Consider the following 17,180-nt stretch of genomic DNA (forward strand, 5'->3'; position numbering starts at 1 on the left):
GAAGTGCTGTGCCCAAAGACTCAAAAGAGCCTAGCCCTGTGTTTCCCCTTGGAGCAACGGTTCCATGCTCGATAATTCAGTGCTCACGGTGACTATGGAACATAACTACCACAAATGATGAGAATCCACTTCACACACACACACACACACTTTTATATCTTCTATGTACATAATTATTTCTTGTCTCCATTAGACTGTGAATTATCTGAGGAAAGGGACTGTGTTTTTGCCTTCCTTGAGATTTCCAGCAAACACAAAAAGCACAGTGCCTGGCACTTAGGAGGTACTTCATTAAGACCTTCCAGACACTCTCTCCCCAGCCTAAGACAAGCCCTCTCCCTTCCCCCCTACCCAGTCTCTTTATCTCCAAAAGGAGAGGGTTGATCGAGATGGTCTTTAAGATACCTCCCAACTATACACCCCAGGATTCTGAAGGTCTGGAGATTCCAACTTTAACAACATTTTCACATGATGTATAAGGTCTGGGTTCAAACGGGCTGTGAAAACCGGACCCAACCGCTGTGCTTTTGTTCTTTGTTCTTTATGTATCTCTTCTTGGTATGACTGATATTGTAATTTGAAGATCTTCTCTTATTTTAGGGTTGGTGAAAGAAGACTAAATGCACACTACAATAATAATTGAAGTTGGCTACTGAAGACCAGTGGCTGAACAAGGAGATCAGGGCGGCAGTTTCCAAGGTACAAGCCTCTGATCTGTGAACATCCCTTACATAACTGATGACCACTGCAGTGGGACTCCTTTCTTTTAGTCTCTGGGGCAGGAGACTCCCTTTATTGCAGCTGCAGAAGAAGGAAAGGACGCTCCAAAGAGGGAAGAGGAATCTCGGCAGTAGTAGCAGTAGCAGCAGCAGCAGAATCCGAGGTCACCGGTTCAAGTCCAGGCTCTCTGTGGCCCTGGACAATTGCTTTATCTCGCTGGACCTGTTTCTTCACTAGTAAAATAGGGGAGATGTTGACTAGGCAGCATATAAAAGTCTCAGTTTTAAACTGCTGATCCTACTATTTCATCCTTATTTTTCTATTTCTTTGTTTTCAGCCTTTAATTTTTGCAAAAGCTATGATTCTTCCCGGAATATTTTTGTTTGTCTGTGAAAACCTGATATTGTCTCTTCTTTGCAACTCCTTTCTTTTTAAACAGTTCTCTTTATAAGAAGGGAAGATCTTTATCCCCTTTACAACTGTTGCTGTCATTGCTTCCAATCAAAAATAATTTTGTTTCTGCCCCTGCCTCTGCTGATCAAAGACAGTCATACCCCTTTTTTGTTCCCTGCCCCCGTCTGTCTACTGGCCAATTGCAAGCATTCCTCCTCATTCTTTATTCTCTTCCACCTCTCAAAGGAAAGGTAGAGTTTACACAATTTCTTTTGACCTTTGTGCCTGATTTGTTTTAGGTTGAGTCAGATGGCAATTGCTAGCTTGCCTGGAAGTCTAAGATGTTTGGAATTCTCTATTATTTTATCTCACAAAAATGGGTTTGTCAATATTTAGATTCCAAACCTAGAATATCAGGTTTAGTCTCCTTCTACTCAGTGGGCTGATGATGATGATGATAAAAAGTCCTCTTAATTCACAAAAGAAAAATAACTTGGAGAAGCAGCTGTTTTCTCCTATTAACAGAAGACAATTTTGAGCACACTATTTTAAAAATAAGAATTATTTGGAAAGTATAATTCCTGAGATTACAGAAGCATTTCATGTTGTATATTTCTCAAAGGTGGAGTGGAGGAGGGGATTGTATGTTGATTTATCTTAGTTAACACTGGCCATGTAGCCCCATTATACTGGTCCTAGAGGAGTCGGAATTCTTCTTGCTCCCCACTATTATTGCCAGACTTTCTCTTCACCTCCTTCACCTCTTTTGAAGTCCACTCAATAGCAATTTCCCACCCAATTACAATTATGATTGCTGTAGTGTTCTTATCTCTCCTTTCTCACTGAGCCCAGGGCCTTTCTTGCCATGTCCCTCTGCCCAACTCCTCCTTGCCTTATACCACAGGACTCTAGCATCAATGTAGATGGCCCCTCAACCTCACTAAGCCTTATGATCACCTTCATATCTACCTCAGCCACAAAAGATGAGTGTACACCACCTCTCACCATTATCCACAAGTGTGCCATTTCTCTAACTGGAAGCCTTGACATTCCTCTGACCCTAGCCTCCTCTCCCACCTCTCCCTAGGCTTCCTCTCTGTTTGCCATCAGGAAGACCTCCATCCTGGAATTAGCATTAGAATAAAGACCTCTGCCCTGTGACTTCACTTTCTTAGCTCTCCAACCTCAATTACTAGTTAGCCATTCCCACCCGAGGTCGTCATCTGCTCTCGAATCCCTCACCCAGTCTGTTCTAGGGCTGCTGCTCCCTTGCTCAATCTCAGCCCTAGAGTACTCCCACCATCTGCTTCCTATTCACTAGCCAACTGGATACATTACATATTCATGTTAGCCGACATCAACAGAGCCCTCACTGCATCAAGGCAGTATTCTTTATCTTTCTGATTCCTTATACCACTTCTCACAGAAGCGATACTAAACCTTCTTATTCTTTCTCAAGCCTCCCAAACTTCCCTTCACCACTCTTTATCAGCGGAGGACTTCACCCAAGGCTATGGGAGGGAAGCTCCCTCTTCTCTTCATCTCAAAACCTCTTGATATCATCTCTCATTCTCTCCTCTTTTCTCCTGTCTCTGTCAAAGAAGTGCCCCCTTGACAAGGAGGCTTGTCTTGTCTGGAAAGCTCTCTCTCCTCAAGTCTGCTTTCTGCCTTCCCTGACTTCCTTTAAGTGTCATCTTTTATAGGAAGTCTTCTCTGTTACTCAAGTCTTCTCTTAATTATTTCCTATTTATCCTGTATATAGCTTACTTTACATATATTTGTTTGCGTATTGTCTCCCTTGTTAGATTTCGAGGGCAGGGGGAGGGCCTTGCCTTTTGCCCCTTTTTGTATCTTAGTGCTTAATACAATGCTTATTTATTGAAGGAGATGGGGGATGTGCTTTGTGTGAAGAACAGAGAGAAGGCCAGTTTGGCTAAACAGGAAAGTGCTGAAGGTGGGAGACTAATGTCCAATGAGTCTGGAAAGACAGACTGTATCCTAGACGAGGTTGCATAGGAATTTAAAAGCTACACAGGAGAGTTTATATTTTATCCTAAAGGAAATAGGAAGCCACTGCATTTGGTTGAGTAGGGGAGTCACATGGTCATCTGCTTGTAAGGAAAATCACTTTGGCAGCAACGTGTAAGGGGGATGGGAGTGGTGAGAGAACTGAGTCTGAGAAAAATCAGAAGACTGCTGCAGTAGCTGTATGACTGGGTATGGGGAGAGAGGGAGAACAAGCATTTATTAAGCACTGGCTGTGTACTAGGAGAAGGAAATGGCAAACTACTCCAGTATCTTTGCCAAGAAAACCCCATGGACGGTATTAAAATGTAAAAAGATTTAACACTGGAAGATGAGCCCCTCAGGTCAGAAGGTGTCCAATATACTACAGGGGAAGAGCAGAGGACAACCACAAGTAGCTCCAGAAAGAACGAAGCAGCTGGGCCAAAGCCAAAAGAAAGCTCAACTGAGGATGTGTCTGGTAATGAAAAGAAAGTCCGATGCTGTAGAGATCAATACTGCTTAGGGATCCGGAATGTAAAATCTATGAACTAAGGTAAGTTGGATATGGTCAAACAGGAGATGGAAAGATTAAACGTTGACATCTTGGGTGTCAGTGAACTTAAATGGATGGGAATGGGTGAATTTAATTCAGGTGATCATTACATATACTACTGTTGGCAAGAGTTCCTTAGAAGAAATGGAGTAGCCCTCAAAGTCAATAAAAGGGCGAGAAAAGGAGAAGTGGGATATAATCTCAAAAATGACAGAATGATATGTTTCAATCCAAGGCAAACCATTCAACAACACAGTAATACAAGTCCATGCTCTGACCATGATGCTGAAGAGGCCAAAGCTAAATCAGTTCTATGAAGACCTACATCTTCCAGAAATAACACCAAAAAAAAAAAGATGTCACATTCATCATAAGGGACTGGAATGCTAAAGTAGGAAATCAAAAGATAACTGGAATAACAGGGAAGTATGGCCTTGTAGTACAAAATGAAGCACAGCAGAGACTACTAGTTTTGTCAAGATAACTTGCTGGTCATAACAAACACTTTTTCAATAACCCAAAAGGTGACTCTACACATGGACATCACCAGATGGTCGATACAGAAATCAGACTGATTATGTATTTTGCAGCCAAAGGTGTAGAGAAGCTCTACACGGTCAGTTAAAACAAGGCCTGGAGCTGACTGTGGCTCACATTATGAGTTTCTTATTACAAAATTCAGACTTAAATTGAAGAAAGTAGGGAAATCCATCAGACTGTATAGGCATGACCAAAATAACATCCCTTGTGAATATGAAGTGAAAGTGATGAATAGATTTAAGGACTTAGATCTGGTAGACAGAGTATCTGAAGAACTATGGAAAGAGGTTACAATATTGTACAGGAGGCAGCAGCAAAAGACATCCCAAAGAGAAAGAAGAGCAAGAAAGCAAAATGGTTATCTGATGAGGCTTTACAAATAACTGAGAAGAAGGAAAGGGAAAGGAGAAAGGGAAAGATATAACTAACTGAATGCAGAATTCTAGAGAATAGCAAGGAGAGACAAGGTTTTCTTTAATGAACAATGCAAAGAAATAGAAGAAAACAATAGGATAGGAAAGAAAAGGGTTCTCCTCAAGAAAATCAGAGATATTGAGGGAATGTTTCATGCAAAAATGGGCATGATAAAAGACAAAAATAGTAGGAACTTAACAGAAATAGAAGAGATTAAGTAGAAGTGGTGAGAAGTTACAGAAGAACTATACAAGAAAGATCTTAGTGTCACCAATAACCACAATGGTGTGGTTACTGATCTAGAGCCATACGCCCTAGAGAATGAAGTCAAGTGGGCCTTAGGAAGAATTGTTAACAATGAAGCTAGAGGAGGTGACAGAATTCCAGCAGAGCTACTTAAAATCCTAAAAGAAGACACTGCTATAGTGTTGCACTCAGCAAGTTTGGAAAACTCAACAGTGGCCACAGGATTGGGCGAAAAAAGTCAGTTTACATCCCAATCTTAAAGAAGGGCAATGCCAAAGAATGTTCAAATTACCAAACAATTACACTCATCTCACATGCCAGCAAGGTTATGCTTAAGATTCTGCAAGCTAGGCTTCAGCAATATGTGAACTGAGAATCACCAGAAGAGCAGACTAGTTTTAAAGAGGAAGAGGAACTACAGACCAAATTGCCAACACTTGCTGGATTATGGTGAAAGCAAGGGAGTTCTAGAAAATTATCTACTTCTGCTTCATTGGCCACACAAAAGCCTTTGACTGTGTGGATCACAACAAAATGTGGCAAGTCCTCAAAGAGATGGGAGTAGTAGATCACCTTACTTGTTTCCTGAGGATCCTGTATGCAGGTCAAGAAGCAACAGTTAGAACTGAACATGGAACAAGTGATTGGTTTAAGACTAAGAAATTGGATTAAGATTGAGAAAGGAGTATGATAAGGCTTATATCATTACCTTATTCATTTTAATGTACATGCAGAGTACATCATGCAAAATGCCAGGCTGGCCAAATCAAAAGCTGGAATTAAGGTTCCCAGGAGAAATATCAACAATCTCAGATATGCAAATGATACCATTCTAATGGCCAAAAGTAAAGAATGAAGGAGCCTTTTGATGAGGGTGAAGGAGGAGAGTGTAAAAGCTAGCTTGAAGCTTAACACTAAAAAAGCTAAGATCATGGCAACTGGTCCCATCACTTCCTGGCAAAGAGAAGCAGAAGAAATGGGAGCAGTGTCAGATTTTACATTCTTGGACTCAAAGGATCACTGCAGATGGCAACTGCAGCCATGAAATTAAGAGACACTTGGCTCCTTGGAAGGAAAACTATAGCAAATTTGGATAGCAGAAATAACACCTTCCCAACAAAGGCCCTTAGAATCAAAGCTATGGTTTTTCCAGTACTAATGTATGGTGTGAGAGTGGGACTATAAGGAAAGCTGAATGCCACAGAATCCATGCTTTCAAACTGTAATGCTGGAGAAGACTTTTGAGAATCTTTTGGATAGCAAGGAGATCAAATCAGTTAATACTTAAATAAATTAATTCAGACTACTTCACTGAAGGGACAAATATTGAAGGTGAAATATTTTGGCCACATAATGAGAAGACCAGACTCGCTGGAAAAGACCCTGATGTTGGGAAAGACTGAAGGCAAAAAGAGAAGAGGAAAGCAGAGGATGAGATGGATAGATAGTGTCATGGAAGCAATGAACTTAAGCTTGGACAGACTTTGGGAAATAGTAGAGGACAGAAGAATGCTATGGTCCAGGGAGTCACAAAGGGTCAGACATAACTGAACAAGAACAACAATGGACCAGGAAGAGTGCTGAGTGCTTAAATAGAGTGAGAAACTGAGAATGACGCCAAGATTACAAGCATGAAACACTGGAATGATGGTAGTTCCTTTGACAGAATTAGTGACATTTGGAAGCAGAGGTTGGGAGTTTAGGGGAGAAAATAACTTCAGTGTTAGACATATCAAGTTTAAGATGTCTTCAGGACATCCTCTTTGAAAAAAAAGTCCCACAGGCAATTGGTAATGCAGAACCGAAGCTTGGGGAGAGAAAAGAGGTGGATATACATATCTGGGAGTCTGGGATCTTAAAGATGATAGTGAAGCCTAAGCAAACTGAAGACTTTACCAAGAGAGAATATTGGGGGTGAAGAGAACATCCATTGTTAGGTAGTGTGCCAGAGAAAATATCTGGAGCTAAGAGAGGAGTGTCTTGTTTGTGGAATAGCCAGGAGGCCAATGTCACTGTTTGGAAGAGTATGTGTCAGAGACTAAGGTGTAAAACTAGTGGAAAGGTAGGGGGAGGCTAGGTTATGCAGGGCTTTGAATGCCAAACTGAGCATTCTGTATTTGGTCCAGAGAGGGAGCCACTGGAGTGGAGGGGGTGGGAGGAGATGTGATTAGACCTGAATTTTAAGAAAAATCACTTTTGTGGCTGACTGAAGAAAACAAGATTTGTGAGTGCTATTTCTTTAGATTTGATGAAAGACCAAATAACCTCAAGAATTTCCCCAGTTTTTCCCCCACCTACCTTTGTCACAGAGAAAGATGTGAAGGATCAGGGAAACATAGCACCCATGTGGCAGACTGGATTTTCTACAGCTAATTAATATATATGCCTATTGTCTAATTCCTTTAGCTCCTGGTCTGCGTTACTTCTTTTGTTGACTTCACATGACTTAATCTAAAAGTATAGATTTATACAGATGTATCATCTTACAAAAGCCTAGGGATTCAGCTTTTTCTCTTTCCTCGGTCCTAACACTCTAGTTCTAGGGCCAGATTATCTAGGTGCTGGTGCCGGGGAAGCAATTTCTTTTTGTTATGTCACCAGCCTAAGAAAACAATGTTGCTACTTGCTGTTTCCTGTCAGAAGCAAAAGAATATTCCACTGAATGTGGAATCCTCATCTTTTAGTGGCTGATTAAAAAAAGACTTTAGGGGAAGAATACATTGATGGCCATGATGGTTTAATGTCTACTAATTTTAAAAGTTACTTTTTAAAAACAAAGCTGAAAAAAAAACCATAAGGGTGAATTTGTTCTCTGGAAAGTAGAGGCACTAAAGAACATGTATGAAAAGTTGCCACCAAATAATGCATCCCTCTTAGTCATTTGTGTAATAATTTATTCATTTGCTTAGTTTTTTTAATTTAGGGCTTTGTAGGCCCCAAATTCTTCCCTAAGTGTTCCTGCTTAGCGGACATTCCTGGGACTTTTTTTTTTTTTTTTTACTACTTTTACATAACCCAGAATGCCCACCCAACATAGCATGAAGAAAAATGCCCTGTAAGATGCTGAAACTGTCAGGGTTTAGAGATCAATAAATAATTTATATGGAAAAGGTCTAAACCAAAAGCAAGGGCCTCTTTCCTTTTTCTTATCCAAGGGCCCTTCCACAGTAGGGGAAAAATTACCTGTGGGTCACTTAAGTAAAAGGCAAGTTTTTCATCTTTGATTTTTAAAAAAAGAATTATGTATAGAACAAATGAAATTTCACTCCACAAGAAAATAATATAAACATCAGGTTCAATATAACCAATTAAGGAAGGAATAAAAGACAGAAAGAGAGTGAGAAGATAGAGAAGTCAATATAAAGTAAAAAAAAAAAAAGGCACTCAGACATAAGGCATAATGAAAGATGCAAAGAAATATGTGGAAAGTTAAAGACAAATGAGGCTTATGGGATAGGCTTTCAGAGAAGAGTCACCTTGTGGCCTCTCAAGTAAGACCCCCGGTAGATCTTTAGAGAAATCTGTTGTAGTTTTGCAATACATGCATGGATGGGAATTTTCATAGGATCTGATAGGATATTTTAGAACTGAAAGGGTCCTTGGAAATGTTAAGAATCTCACTTATCTTACAGAAGAAGGCAGGGCCCAAAGAGCAGCATTAGAGAACTTGCCAAAGGTGACAGAGCCAGGATTTGAGCTGCATTTCTAACTCCCAATCCAGTGCTCTTTCCACCATCCCCCAATGGGATCACCCATTAGTCCTTGCCTCATGAATCTGATGAAATCAAATTCCAAGACTGGATGTAGTTGTTTCCCCACCCGTGTAACCATCTGCGGAAATGAGATAGTTCTGGGGCTTAGACGTGGGAAGGAAAAGAGTTCACTGGATTCACAATAGAAATTTAAGTTGTAATAAGATGCAATTATAAATACAAAATACATTTTTACCCTAGGAAAACATTAACATGCACTATTATGAATCTGCAGTGAACTAGCAGTGTAATATTGGACATGAGCTGGCAAGAGGAGGACACAACTATATGATGATGGCCACCATCTTCAATAATAACAAATTAAATTAAAAAATTAAAAACAAATTAAGTACTTTCATCACAACAATCCGGGTGGAAAGAAGTGGGTGGGAGGAAGACAAACAGGACATTAACGTCATTTTACTCTCTCAAAAAGGTCTATGGTCTCATCCATTCGGGGGCTCCTTCCAATGATACAGATTGCAAACTCATTCAAACCTGCCCATCCTGAGTCACTCTCATTCATATCCTCCTAAAAGCTCCCCGCAGGGGTGCACCAACATGCTGGAGGACTTCCTCACTTTCATCACAAGGATAGCAGTGAAGCAATCTGGCCCTTTACCTGTTCACTCTCCCTTCTGACTCCCATCTTCTCTTTCAGTCATACTATTCCTTCACAACACTCTTTACTACTGCTTTTCTTTTAATTTCTTCATTGGTTCTATGCTGCAGCCGACTCACAGCTACCATGAGCCCTTCCAGTTCCCTCTGTGTGGTACATATCTTTCCTTTTTCGGAAGCAGTGGTTTTCCTAGTTGCCATATAGCAACACTGGTAAAATGTTTGTCCTGAAAAAGGTGCGCCTTTGCTATTATGGAAAGCTTAGGTTCAGTAAAAGTGCTTTGTAGTTTCCTAAAAGAAATACAGTCCATTTTCCCTCTCTTTTTTGTATCTAGGCCCAGATACATGTCTTATTGTTTGTCCCAAGTATACATACTGTTGGATAAGCTCTACAGGGAATCCATTCAAAATGCATGATGAAATCTGTGCAATAAACATTCTTCATCCACTTGGTTTTTCCTTTGTGTATGGATAGGCCAAACTCTTTTTCAGTGATTAGAGATCTATTTCAAGAGGCTACAAAGTCTTGGAACTTAAGGCAATCAACACAATGTCATCCACAAATACATGTGGAGGACCTCTCTATCCATAGGAAATAAGAATTCCCTACAGATAGTGAAGATAAATCCCTCAATCTGAATTCTGTGTGATATTTCCTCCATTACAATGGGGAATACTTTTTGGTGCATCGCAAAACACCACCCCGCACCCAGCTCAATGGGTCCCTGTTACCTCCAGAATCAAATATAAACATCTCCATATGGCATTTAAAGCTTTAACCTGGACACTTCTTACCTTTCCAGTCTTCTTACACTGTACTCTCTTTCACACACCCTATAATCCATCTAGCTATTTACATGTTACCTCCTCCATTAGAAGGTAAGCTCCTTGAAAACAGAAGCCAGGTTTTTGTTTTTCTTTGTATCCCCTGCACTTAGCACAGTGCCTAGCACAGAGTAAGTCAACATTTAAAAAGATGCTTACTGATGGACTTCTTGTCTGATGATTGTTATCACAGGGTTATTTCTGTGGTTACCTTTTCCAAGGAATTCTACAGGATCTTGATCTATGGGTGGAAAGCACTTTGTTATAAAAGATCCTGTGAGGTGGCATTTTGTTCTACTGTGGTGAATACTTTTTAGGTATCAGCAAACTATAAGCACAATGGGACTATCATATTCTGTACAGCTTTCAATCAACTGTGAGATAACAAAGATGTGGTTCATTAATGAATATACTGACACACTCCTTGAGGACTCCCTCAATTCGGAGAGAGATGACTCTCATAAATACTTTGTTATATAGGGGAGAGTAGGCATGGAAATCAACATTTATTAAGGTTCTCAGTCACCTTTTGAGGGTATTAACAAGGTTCAAGACTTTTCCCAACCCTTCCAAATTCTCCCCTCCTTCAGATACCATGGAGGTTGGTCCCTCGGTGCGTTTACAAATGTATTTCCTCTATACGGAAATGTAGTCAGGAAGAGCTGAGTTCAAATCCTTGTCTCAGATGTGTGTTAGCTGTGTGTTCCTGTGTGGGCCTACTTCCTCATGCCTAAGATGGGAATAATAACAGTATTTACCTCACAGGGTTGTTGTGAGGATCACATGGGGCAATATTGTAAAGCCCTTTGCAAACCTGAAAGGACCGGAGAAATACCAGCTGTGATTAGTGTTATCACCCGTGTTCTTTCTCGTTGTCATTTCTAACGTATCTCCAAGTGTCTCAGGGACAGTGATGGCCTTGACAGAAAAAAGTTTATGTAGATGCTTTTTGAAAATTTTTTCCATTTTTCTCTCATTTGTAGTTCTCTTTCCATATCCATCCCCAAAGGCCCTGAGGAATACTCTACTAAGCTGGCTCTCTCGGCAAGCTTTCTTCAACCTGCTTTAACCCCCACTGCTTCTCACTGCTTTAGGAGATGTTACTGCTAACCACATCTAGGGGTTCAGATGAGTGACCTGACTTGTCCAGGGCTCCAAACTCAAAACTCTGGTTATCTGACTTGCAGACCAGTCTAGCTTGGCACAGCAGACGACAGTTGTTCTATTTTATGATGACACTAGTGCCTTCCTTCCAAAGAGTTCAAAGTTTAGCCATCTATTAACTCCTTCCTCTTTACAAAAGGCTGGTAAATTAGGGAGGGACAATTACTGTTATGCTCATTTTATATGCAAAGAGCCTGAGACCTAAAGTGGGTGACTCGACGTGCTTGTGAAAGAACAGAAAGCATAAAGACCACGGTCTTCCAACCCCTAGACCAGTCTAGTGCTCGGACCACTAGACCACTGCTATGGCAATCCTGTATATAAAATTTTCAAAAGTAGCCACCTGGGCTCTCTGACCACAGCTAAATTCACACCATCAAGATAAACTGAAAGAAACACTAAGAAAACCTTACAGTTACAGACTAGAGTTAACTGGTATTAGCTGCCAGGTCACTAAGGTACAGAGCACATTCTGAGAGGGGCTTTTGGTACATTAACTTGCCACAGAGAAGATTTTTTTGGAGGAGGAAAAAATCTTTCTATAGAATTACTACACAGGCTCTCAGATACCTTTGTTCTTTTTTCCTACTTCCTGTTTACATAAATGGCCCCAAATTGCAGAATTCTTCCATGCCAAGAACAGAAGGCACCTGGCCAAAGATTACTGGGGAATTCTGTCACCTAGCACAGTGCCTGGCTGGGCCTAGCCACAGTCACTACAGTCCTAAAAGGCAGCCAGGAGAATGGGGCTCTGAGCTGTGGCTCTGGTTGAACAACTGAATTCATCTGTGTTAGTTTGCATGTAAGCAGTGTGAAATAAAATTAGCCATGTCAACAAATTATTTCATGTTAGAGGTAGAAAGAATCACAGACTTTATTGTCTAGTTCAGGGATTCTTAAGCTTTTCCCACTCCAACCCCTTCAGCACTTCTTAAACTGTGTCTAAGCCCACAGCGTGAGAACCGCTGGTTAAATCCCCCCATTTTACATATGAGGAGACTGAGACTCAGAAGGGGAGACTTGCTCAAGATCATGCCAAACAGCAGAGTCTTACTTCACACTCAGGGCCTCTGATTCTTAGTCCTGGTGCAACTTTGTAAATTAAATCACCAGGTACAGTGGCTCCCTATGACACACAGGACAAACTATCAGCTCCATGTTCTGGCATCCTCCATCTGGTTTCCACCTCCCTTTCTGGCCTTGTTCACAATACTGCCCTTCACACCCTGTGGCTCAAACCAAACAGGATCAGTTGGTTCCTGACCTTAACTGCCACCTCCCACCTCAGTGGTGTGGGCATGGGCATGTGCGTGTGTTCTCGAGGTCCAGTATACACTTGAGCAAAGACTGACTCCCAGGTCTGGGCCTCCCTTGTCACCAGTGGCTGTTAAAGGCTTTCTCTTCCTTCATGCCTCAGCTCAGACCCCAACTCCACAATGAAGTTGTCCCTGACCCCCTCAGGGCAATCTTCTCCTCCTGACACAAAACATTTTCCCATAGGACTTTGTCTCAACTATTCTCACATTGCACTACATCTCTAACTCCCTTAGCTTCCCAGATGACCACATTTTTGAGGTCTCTGTTGTTTTCCATCTTCATATTCCCAGAGCTAAGCAGCGGACCTTGTACATAAATGCCACTCCCTTGTGATTCGCCTTTTTTTAGTCCCTGGATGCCTAGAAATAGCACCCAGAATAAAGGCAATATTAGTTGTAGGACAGGAGTGTCATATTCAGAATGTTCTGAAAATTCAATTCTCACAGTGCTAGAAATTTGTAAAAAAAAACAAAAAACAAACTTTGAATCTAAGTAGTCACTGTTTGTAAAATTTGACAATAACATACTACCTTAGGACATCTCTTCTACTATCTTTTTAAATCTTACTTTTATTGAGCTTTTGTTTTGATATCACCTTTATTTCCAGATATTTTGGCTCTTCTCCCAGTAAGCCATTCTTTATAACAAATATTAAAAAAAAGAGAAACAAGCAATTTAAGAAAAGTAACTAATGCATTGACACCTACTTTCTCTCTTTCTCTCTCTCTCTCTCCATATATATATAAAATGCTGACGGGTGCAGCTAGATGGCACAGTGAATAGAGAACCGTCCCTGGAGTCATGAGGACCTGAGTGACCTTGGGCAAGTCACTTAACCCCAATTTCCCTGCCTTCCCCTCTCCAAAAATACACACACACACACACACACTCTATTATACTATTACTTAGGTTTTCATGCATTTTGTTTCTTGGTTCCCTCCAATGAGATGGCAAATTCCTTGAGATAGGGACTGTTTTTTTACTTCATTGCACATCTCCCAGTGCCTGCCTCATGGGCCTTACCCATAGTAGATACACAATATGTGCTGATTTAACTTTATTTCTTATTATAGGAAGTTTAGGAAGCAATTTTAAAAAGTCTTGCAGGCCCTAGCTCGATGTATGATAGAATATTACTGAAGCAGAAAGAATTCAAACTGTGTCTCAGATGTGTTTTGGAATCTGAAAGTAAGACATCAATGAGCTGGCAGGCTGTTCTCCCAGAGTCTGTTGGGGAATATGTCCTCAGGAAATAAAACAGTGAAATTTGCTTCTAATAACATCATTGTTAACAATGGTATTTACTAACACTAAGCAACAGTGACCTTACTAGTGATAGTCTCTATGGTGCTTCAGTTTATAGAAATGGAAATACATATGCACCAACTATGATAACAATCACCAGCCATCAAGCCACTGAATTCTGCAATATGGAGGGGAAATCAGAAGCAGGATAACAAAATGCTAAAGGCATAGTTGCACAGAATCTCAAAGTTGAGATAAACCATATATATATATATATATATATATATATATATATATATGGTTTATCTCAACTTTGAGATAATATATATATATATATATATATATATATATATATAAAGTATATGTATACACACACACACATATATCTGATATCTGTACAGTTATTTGCATTTTGTCTTCCCTATTAGAATGTGAGCTCCTTGAGAACAAAGACCATGTTTTCACCTTTCCTTTGCCCCAGTCCTTAGGCACCTGGGTGGATAGTGGGCAGAGCTTGGATAGGACTTCAAATGGAAAGACTGATCCTCCTGAGTTCAAATACAGCCTCAGATACTTAACTAGCTGTGTGACCCTATTTGCCTCAGTTTCCTCATCTGTAAAATGAACAGGAGAAGGAGATGGCAAACAATTCCAGTTGCCAAGAAAACCCCAAGTGAGGTCATGGAGAGTCAGACACAACTGAAAACAACAACAACAAAATTTGCCTTGCCCTTAGCACAATGAAAGGCGCACAGTAAATACTTAACATACCAAGTTAAAAGGATCAGCCTTCACTTGAACTGCATCACAAACTGCACTGTCAATAATAACTGTTTGGAGGAGATCTCTGCGACTTATGACACGGTCTCACCTGTTTTTAGCCAATCTACATGGAAACAACACAAGCCTTGGAATCAGAAGACAGGAGTTCTAGTATGGGGGCAGGACAGAGAGAGAGCTGCCTTTGGAGCCAAGGGTTCCAGGTTCGAATCCTGGCTCTACCTTGGTCATGTCATGATCTCTGTGGGCCCCCCTTTTCCCAACTGCAAAATGAGAGGGCTGGACTAGATGATCATCGAGGCCTCTTCCTGCACTCTCTAAACTTTATGAGGATGATGAGACACACTCTTCCGCTCCAGAGAGGGAGGCGAGGATTCTGAGTGAAGACTGAGGCTCTGCTTTGGGGGGCTTTTTCTGGACAAGGCAAATGTTGCCTATAGGTTTTTGTGATGGGCTTTGTTCTTCCTGTTTCTCAATGAAGGAAGAGGGTGGAGAGGGAAGAAGAGACTGGCAGGGGAGAGAATTTGAACCAGAAAATACAATGGAATTTCATTTTAAAAAGTAAATCCTAGGAGTGGCCTCTCTCAGTTCTACCCCCAGCACTGTCACTTCCTAGGTGTGTATGTGATCTTAGGACTAAATTAACTCTAAGGTCACTTCCAGCTCTGAGACTCCATGAAGTCACAGAGAATAAGGATTCTCTGACCTATATGGCAGAGCCCAATTGAGAGGGAATGTTTTCTCATGGAAATTTTCTAGCCCAGGACTTTGGTAGCAGGACACATATACTTACTTCAAGCAATGGAACCCTTCTAAAAGACAGAAGTGCAACTTAAGTTCTTATACCATCCCGATACACCCCAGGGTGAGATGTTCTGGATCACTGGCTCACATACATTGTCACATTTACTAAAAGGTAGGGGACAGAATGCTGAATTGGAGTGAAGAGACTCAGCTTTAAAATCCAGCTGATCCCTCCTCGTTACGTGTCACTTAATTTCTTTGAGTCTCAGCTTTCTCATCTATAAAACAGGGATAAACAATACTAGTACAACCCAGCTTGCCTGACAAGGTTATTTTTAGGAAAATGGTTTGTAAACCTTCACGAGCTCTGTAAGCGCCAGATATTACCACCACTGTACATATACCCATGAAGGTGTCTGGCAATGTTTCAAGCGCTGAAAAAAGAAATAATTAAAACCAATCTACCCCTTTTTTTGTGGCCTGACGGAAAAACCTCACTGTACCTAGAGCTTTCACAGCTATTTGCCGAGTGAGTGGAGGGGGGATGTTGATGCAAACCAGATCCACATCCTGGTGTAGCAAGACATCGTCTGTCCGGCTGGTGTAGAAGGAAATGCTCATCTCTTCAGCCAGCTGCTTTGCCTCCTCCTCAGTCTTGCCCCACAGCGCCTCTATGGTGAAGCCTTCAGCTCTCAGTAACGGGACCAGAACTCGAGCAGAGCTGCCAGTCCCAAAGACTCCAACTCCCGGTAGCAGCTTCATCCTGGCTTTACCAATTCATCTCTTCACCAGGGCCTCATTCCTCAGGCCCACAGATCAAGGATGGCTCCTAAAATAGCAAGAATGTTACACCGCATTATTAGCAGAAAAGACAATAATCAGCAGCTACTTTCTGACTCATTTGTTATCAATGTTATTAGTTCATAGGATTTAGAGTTAGAAGGTAATTTAGAGACCATCTCAATTACAGCCTCCTGCTTTATACATATGGAAACTAAGGCCCCAATAGGTAAAGTGACTTGCCCCAGTCACACAGACAGTAAGCAGCTCAGATGGGATCCAGTCTCTGGCTCTCACCATTATAATCAGTCAGGAAACAAAAAATTTATTAAGTATTTACCACAGGCAGCAAGGAGGCAGTGGACAGCCCTGGACTTGGAATCAGGAGATCTGGGTTCAAATCTCGTCTCAAACTTACTGTGTGACCTTGGACAAGTCATTTAACTTCTGTCTGCCTCAGTTTCCTCATTTGTAAAACAAGCGATAATAATAGTACCTGGATCCCAAGGCTGCTTTGAAAACATCTGCAAACTTCAAAGCACTCACAGATCCTAGTTATTGCTATTATTTATGTGCCTGGCACTATGCCATGAGTACACAAAAGAGGGCAAACACAGGGCACCTATCTCTAAAAAGCTCACATGCTAATGGAGAGACAACATAAATAATTAGGTGCATACAAGACAGATACAGAGGAGATGGAAGGTAATTTGTAAGGGCAGAGCATTAGCAGCTCGGGGCTGGGAAGGGCTTCTTTAAGCTTGATTGGATTTGAGCTGAGACCCGAAGGAAGCCAGGGCAGACAGCAGGGGGCAGGTGAGGGGGCCAGAACATCCACAGCTGGGGGGGGGGGAACCTGCTTGTGACTGGGCACTGAATCCAGAGGAGTGTTTAAGTGTGCCAGTATTGATACATCGGGAAGTCTGTGACAGAGAATAACGTGTACAGAGATGGGAGTCTTACGAAGGGCCCTGGATCAGAAGAGCTTTACACGTCAAACAAAAAAGCTTGTATTTGATCTTGGAAGTAACAAGGCACCACTGGAGCTCAATGAGCAGGGAGCTAATTAAGTGAGACCG

At 41.3% G+C, this 17,180-nt stretch overlaps 1 protein-coding gene across 1 annotated transcript in view; it reads right to left on the bottom strand.

Annotated features, from left to right (window-relative positions):
* GFOD2 (glucose-fructose oxidoreductase domain containing 2) overlaps positions 1 to 17,180 on the bottom strand; it is a 68,422-nt gene that overhangs the window by 18,408 nt on the left and 32,834 nt on the right. Inside the window, exon 2 of the mRNA XM_036753133.1 lies at positions 15,825 to 16,150. Within this exon, the coding sequence (XP_036609028.1) occupies positions 15,825 to 16,083 (259 nt within the window). The 5' untranslated portion in view covers positions 16,084 to 16,150. The remainder of the gene's footprint in view (positions 1 to 15,824; positions 16,151 to 17,180) is intronic.

This window comes from Trichosurus vulpecula, chromosome 3 (genome assembly GCF_011100635.1).
Source record: "Trichosurus vulpecula isolate mTriVul1 chromosome 3, mTriVul1.pri, whole genome shotgun sequence".
In the NCBI taxonomy this organism is placed as follows: Eukaryota; Metazoa; Chordata; class Mammalia; order Diprotodontia; family Phalangeridae; genus Trichosurus; species Trichosurus vulpecula.